Here is a 6,389-nt window from a genome sequence, read left to right as displayed (position 1 = left end):
TTATGAAGCAGGTTCCATATAAGCCATGTGTAATTTGCATTCCATTGGACCTACAGGTCATAGTTGGGGAAGGTAACATGTATTTTACTCTCTAATTTTTTTTTTTTTTGCAAACTTGACCTAAATCTAATCTAAATCAGGACGTCCTCACAAATAATCAGGACTGGCATGCTTTTATAAATTTTATGATAATAAATAATAGAGCAGAGAACGTCACTTTGCTAATTGAACACGTGATTCTATCCAAAGATAATCTGAAATCAGATGAGATGAAATGGTCCGTCAGGGGAGGAAGTGATCTCCTCTCTCCACATCCAGTTGGGCATCAGACTAAATTCCGCTCTGAGGAAGCACCTGCAGGGAAACGTTGCCTGCAGCCTAAGCCTCTCCTCCTACTCAGCTGGACTCCTGCCCACCCAGAGCTGCGAACTCCCCCCCAAGGCTAAGACAGCTGCAAGAGAAAGAACGCTCATCTTCATGAAAATAGGCTTTGAAGCCCTTCTGCGCATAAACACTCTTCATTTGTTAACGACTTAATCCTTTAATTAAAGCTCACTTTGTTAGGTGGCTGGGCTTTCAAAACCGGCCCTTGGAGATATTTGCATGAGTCCATTAAAGACCATCAGACCACAGGAGATGGTTGAAAATATGGTCCCAGGCTTATGGTAAAGCTAGGCAATCTATCCCTCCCCAGGCTGGGAAAAAATTACAGAAGGTTTGTGTTGAATTAGGTTTCTCGAAACAGAACTCTTCCTTTGCATCCATCTGAACGTGATACGTGTCGTTGTATTATTCACTTTTTAATAACTCGGCAACGTTAAGGTTCTTCCTTTTTCTTTTCCTTTGAGTTGAAATTGTAGAGTAGTGAAATGGATTCATGGAATTAGCAATCTAAAAAGGCTAAGAGCTAAATTGAATTGGGTCACTACAATATTGTTTCGCTGGCAAGGGTGGCTATGGTGTATCCTTAGTTCAGGAAGGCAGTTAATCAAAGGCGCAGTCTGGGTGGTGTGTGAAAATCTCATTGCTGCATTTAAAATGCCTGTGGGTTGAAAGGAACAGCTTTGAATTCAAATGACAGCCCTGCCTTAGTTTAAAGCTAGGTTCTCTTTTCTACTTATTATGGATCTTTGATAAGAAATACAATTGCTGAGAAGTTTGTTTTGCTTGCTGTTTGCTACGAGCATTGTGAGACCTTTCCTGATTGTAACCCACTGTAGAATGGGCCGTAAAACTTCCTAAATGTAGTCTGATATGTAATGAAATGAGTGATTGTATACAAACTAACCGGCATTTCTCACTTCTGTAAACCTGCTTGCTTAGCACATTCCTCACCTACCCCCTTCCCCCTTTCTTCCTCCCGCCACAAGTAAAAAAAAACCTCCCCTGTGCTACTTGTCTCTGCCTATAAAAACGCTATACCAACCCTAATCGTGGCCTCTTGTGTCACCGGCGACGAGTGCGCAGAGGACCAGGTTCGAACCTGCAATAAACGACCCTTGCCGCTTGGCTTTGACTTACAACTCTGGTGGTCTTTTGTGGGAGGTTTTGGAACTTCGGGCATTACATTTGGAGGTCCCACCGAGATCTCCCCCGAGCCCACCAGACTTCTGGTCAACGGGTCGTATTTGATTCCGATCGGTAAGTAAGCCGGCTCTAACGTTCTTCCTTTTCTCTCTGATCTGTGTTTCTTCTCTGGAGAACCGGTTCTGTCTGGAAGCTGGTGTGACCCTGGCGGACGCGCTATAGGGCACCCGGCCGGGGTCAGTTGGAGACGTCCACTGACATCTGGGGGCCTTCTTGGCCCATCTGGGGACCTTCTTGGTCCATCTGGGGGCCTTCTTGGCCCATCTGGGGACCTTCTTGGTCCATCTGGGGGCCTTCTTGGCCCATCTGGGGACCTTCTTGGTCCATCTGGGGACCTTCTTGGTCCATCTGGGGGCCTTCTTGGCCCATCTGGGGACCTTCTTGGTCCATCTGGGGGCCTTCTTGGCCCATCTGGGGACCTTCTTGGTCCATCAAGGGACCTTCCTGGTCCATCGGGGGGCCTTTTTGGCCCATCAGGATTCTTTTCTGTGGGCTGCTTATGCCCAACGCGCCTGCGAACTAAATACTTTCATTTTCTCTATGAACTTCCAGAGTGCTAAGAAATATCTCTAGGCGTCTAAAAGAAAAAAAACCATCTAGGCATGCCAATTGTTACCCGTATTTTGATGTGATGTGTGTCTGTGTGTCTGTCTGTTAAATCGACTGGAATGATTGTTGGGAGTCAGGGGCACGCGCCTGACTTACCCTATGTGTAGTCCCACGGCATAAGCTACGGGATTCGAGTGGGCTCTAACCCGATTTCCGCGGTGATCCTCATACGGCTTAAGGCGGTCAAAATTTATTTTGATCCAAGCAGGGGGGTTATACCTGCCCGCCCATGCTAAGAGGCACCTAAGTTCCCGCGAGGGACGCGGACGGGCGAGTACGCGAGTGCTTCTATGTCAGTCTAAATGTATTGTCACCCCTGGGCCCTTGTAATAACCGCCGTCCTAGCCATAACCCTTTCTGTTGGGCTGGCCGAGACGGCCCCAAAAAGTTGAAACCACTGTCAGAGATTCTTGTTGGCTCTTGTTTTTCTTTCGTGCGTCGGATGTTTTATTGGAATTAAGTGTTTTTTCGGCTGATCAGAATTAATTATTCCATCCTTTGTTCCTCTTTCCTCCTTCCTCAGCTGCCTGCGGCTTTCCCTCCCGCCCCTCCCCCCGGGGCCCAGCCAGGCCGCCAGGGGTCTCACCCTCGGAGGTCGCCTGTGCGAACTCCATCGCTGATTTCAGCCGCTTCAGGGCCCCCTCCGTGCCGCCCCCTTCTCTTCTCCTCTTCCTCAGAATCATAACATGGGCCAAACGCAGAGCACCCCTCTCTCCCTCCTTCTCGCCAACTTCAGGGACGTAAAAGCTAGAGGACACAACTTAAGCCTAGACATTCACAAAAGGAAGTTGATCACCTATTGCCGCTCTGCATGGCCCACCTTTGGGGTCAATTGGCCTACAGAGGGAACCTTCTGCCTCCCTGTGGTCCTTAAAGTAAAATAAAAAATTTTCCTACCAGGGAAAGAAGGTCACTCGGATCAGATTCCCTATATTCTGGTGTGGCAAGATTTAGTAGAAAACCCACCTCCTTGGATGGCCACTTCCTTAATAGCAGAGTCATGCCAAATCCTAGCGGCTAAACCTATCAACCCTCCCAAGCCGCCAACTCCATCTGCACCCCCTGTTCTCCCCGACAACCAAGATTTACTTTCCCTTGACCCTCCCCCTTACCAGGTTCCTCCTCTTATTCCGCAAGCTGCCCCTATCCCTGCTGCGCCGGCAGAGCCTCCCGTAGCCCAGCCCATAGGAGAACTAGAGAATAGGGAGGCTCAACCCGCGCCTATGCCTAGTGGGGGCGAAGTCCAAGGGCCGGCCGGACGTACCCGTAGGCGGGCCCCACATGAGCCAGGACTCCGCCTTCCTGACTCCACCGTAGCTTTACCCTTACGGGAAATAGGGCCTCCCGATGAGACGGGGAGCCCCCGACTTCAATACTGGCCCTTCTCTACCAGTGACCTATATAACTGGAAAACCCAGAATGCCCGATTTTCTGACAACCCTAAAAATTTAATAAGTCTCTTAAACAGCGTTATGTTTACCCACCAACCCACCTGGGATGATTGTCAGCAGCTCCTCCGAATCCTGTTCACCACTGAGGAGCGAGAAAGAATTCAATTGGAAGCAAGAAAGCTGGTTCCTGGAGATGACGGCCAACCCACTGCTAACCTTGATCTCATTAATGCAGCTTTTCCCTTGACCCGACCCCCACAGGATGGCTGGGACTACAACACGGCAGAAGGTAGGGGACGGCTACGCATTTATCGCCAGACTCTAATGGCGGGTCTCCGGGCTGCTGCACGCAAGCCCACTAATTTGGCAAAAGTGTATTCAGTGATACAAGGTAAGACAGAGAGCCCTGCCGCTTATTTAGAAAGATTAATGGAAACCTTCAGACAGTATACCCCCATGAACCCCGAGGCCCCCGAAAATCAAGCTGCTGTTGTGATGGCCTTTGTAAATCAGGCAGCCACTGATATTAAAAAGAAACTCCAGAAACTAGAGGACCTGGAGGGAAAACAGATTCAGGACTTACTCCGCATTGCCCAGCGTGTCTTTAATAATAGAGAGACTCCAGAGGACAGGCAACTTAAAGCCACCGAAAAAATGACCAAAGTCCTGGCCGCTGTTGTCCAAAAGCCCCTAGATAAGGACCAATGTGCCTATTGCAAAGAAAAAGGCCATTGGGCCCGAGAATGCCCTAGAAAGAAAAAGCCACGTGTTACAACCCCTCATGCCATCGAGGGAGTCCTCAAACAACCTCCTGACCGATGGATAAGTAACGCCCGACTGGTTCACTACCAGGGACTATTATTAAATCCCCTCAGAATCATTTATGCTCCCCCCCGAACACTAAACCCTGCCTCCCTGTTACCAGACCCGGACTTGGATACCCCCTTCCATGACTGCGCTGAGATATTGGCACAGGTTCATGGAGTTCGGGAAGATTTACAGGATCACCCGCTACCAGACGCTGAGGTCACCTGGTTCACTGACGGCAGCAGCTTTGTACATCAGGGTCAAAGGTACGCGGGGGCAGCAGTCACAACTGAAACTGAGACTGTTTGGGCAGAGCCTTTACCAGCTGGCACCTCTGCCCAACGAGCTGAACTTGTGGCCTTAACCAAGGCACTGACTTTAGGAAAAGACAAGAAACTAAACGTGTATACCGACAGCAGATATGCTTTTGCTACGGCCCACATACACGGAGCTATATACAGAGAGAGGGGGCTGTTAACTGCAGAGGGGAAAACTATCAAAAACAAAAAAGAAATATTGGCTCTTTTAAAGGCACTCTGGCTGCCTAAACGACTAGCCATCATACATTGCCCAGGCCACCAAAAACCGGTCACACCGGTGGCCAGAGGAAATAATTTGGCTGACCAGGTGGCCCGAGAGGCGGCCTTACAGGTGGACTGTGCTTTAATGACCACCCTACCAGACCCCGGGTCAGCTAGCTTACCAGAAAATCCCGCCTACACTAAAGAAGACCTAAACTGGATCCAAAAATTACCTTTCACTCAGTGCCTTAATGGATGGTGGAGAGCAGCAGACTGTAGCATAATCCTCCCAGAAGAAATGGGAAATAAAGTCTTATCCAAGATGCACCGAGCCACTCATATGGGCACAAGAAAGATGCAAGACTTAATAAGACATGCTAGGATCACCATTAAAGACTCCAGGACAAAAATTGAGCAGATAGTTACTAGCTGTAAAGCTTGTCAATCAACTAACGCCACCAACCACGGGAAAAACCCTGGCTCCAGAACCTGCGAAACCAGGCCGGAAACCTATTGGGAAGTAGACTTCACCGAGGTAAAGCCTAAAAAATATAAATATAAATATTTGTTAGTGTTTATAGATACCTTTTCAGGATGGACAGAGGCCTTCCCCACCAAGCATGAGACTGCTCAGGTAGTAGCAAAAAAAAATGTTAGAAGACATCATACCCAGGTACGGATTTCCTACCCTAATAGGATCAGACAACGGACCAGCATTCATTTCAAAGGTAATACAAGGGATAGCGCAGTTTATTGGGGCTGATTGGAAACTACATTGTGCATATAGACCCCAAAGCTCAGGACAGGTAGAAAGAATGAATAGAACTCTAAAAGAGACCTTAACTAAATTGACCATGGAGACTGGCGCTAATTGGGTAGTCTTACTCCCCTACGCTCTGTTCAGGGTGTGGAACTCCCCTTACAAACTGGGATTAACCCCCTTTGAAATCATGTATGGAGTGCCCCCCCCCTATAATTCCCAACCTACAGTCTAATGTGTTAACTGAATTTGATGATCATAAACTTCTTATTTCCCTGAGGGAACTCCAGCACACCCACCAGGAAGTTTGGCCCAGATTGAGAGCCATTTATGAAAACGGGCCCCCTCCTGAGCCGCATCACTACCGACCCGGAGATTGGGTATACGTGCGGAGACACAAGCAAGAGACCCTCCAACCACGGTGGAAGGGACCCTACATTGTGATCCTAACCACACCCACTGCTCTCAAAGTCGACGGGATTGCTACCTGGATCCATTACACCCACGCCCGACCAGCTGATCCCTTTACGGTTCGAGAAGACTTCGTGCCGGAAGCCAACACCGCCTGGACGGTTGACCAGAGTAAGACACATCCTTTAAAATTGACTCTGCGTCGAAAACCTGACCCCGAAAACCAGCTGAAACCAAAGGCCTGGGTGTCCCATACCAAGACTGTTGCAGCAGCTCCGGACCCACAATGATCGGAGGAACACT

General features: G+C 48.9%; 1 protein-coding gene and 1 long non-coding RNA gene across 2 annotated transcripts; both read left to right on the top strand.

Moving 5' to 3' along the window:
- Nucleotides 1–1,196: 1,196 nt before the first annotated feature.
- Nucleotides 1,197–6,079, top strand: LOC145714872 (uncharacterized). The gene is made up of 2 exons (XR_014137023.1): nt 1,197–1,641; nt 5,956–6,079. It is a non-coding gene; the product is annotated as an uncharacterized LOC145714872 (long non-coding RNA).
- Nucleotides 3,014–5,861, top strand: LOC144615914 (uncharacterized). Its single transcript, XM_081794582.1, has 3 exons — nt 3,014–3,876; nt 4,513–5,450; nt 5,820–5,861. Exons 1-3 carry the CDS (start codon nt 3,171–3,173, stop codon nt 5,859–5,861), a joined length of 1,686 nt encoding a protein of 561 aa, XP_081650708.1. The 5' UTR covers nt 3,014–3,170.
- Nucleotides 6,080–6,389: the final 310 nt, after the last annotated feature.

The sequence above is a fragment of the Panthera onca genome, chromosome Y (genome assembly GCF_046562875.1).
Source record: "Panthera onca isolate mPanOnc1 chromosome Y, mPanOnc1 haplotype 2, whole genome shotgun sequence".
In the NCBI taxonomy this organism is placed as follows: Eukaryota; Metazoa; Chordata; class Mammalia; order Carnivora; family Felidae; genus Panthera; species Panthera onca.
This window is presented reverse-complemented; position numbering and strand designations above follow the sequence as displayed.

Bases quoted from the DNA above. Each gene is read 5' to 3' on its own strand.
- LOC144615914 (XM_081794582.1), top strand. From the start codon at position 3,171: ATGGCCACTTCCTTAATAGCAGAGTCATGCCAAATCCTAGCGGCTAAA. The intron at 3,877-4,512 runs GTAGGGGACGGC...CCCTGTTACCAG, and splicing joins GGACTACAACACGGCAGAAG to ACCCGGACTTGGATACCCCC. The intron at 5,451-5,819 runs GTAAAGCCTAAA...CGCTCTGTTCAG, and splicing joins GGGAAGTAGACTTCACCGAG to GGTGTGGAACTCCCCTTACA.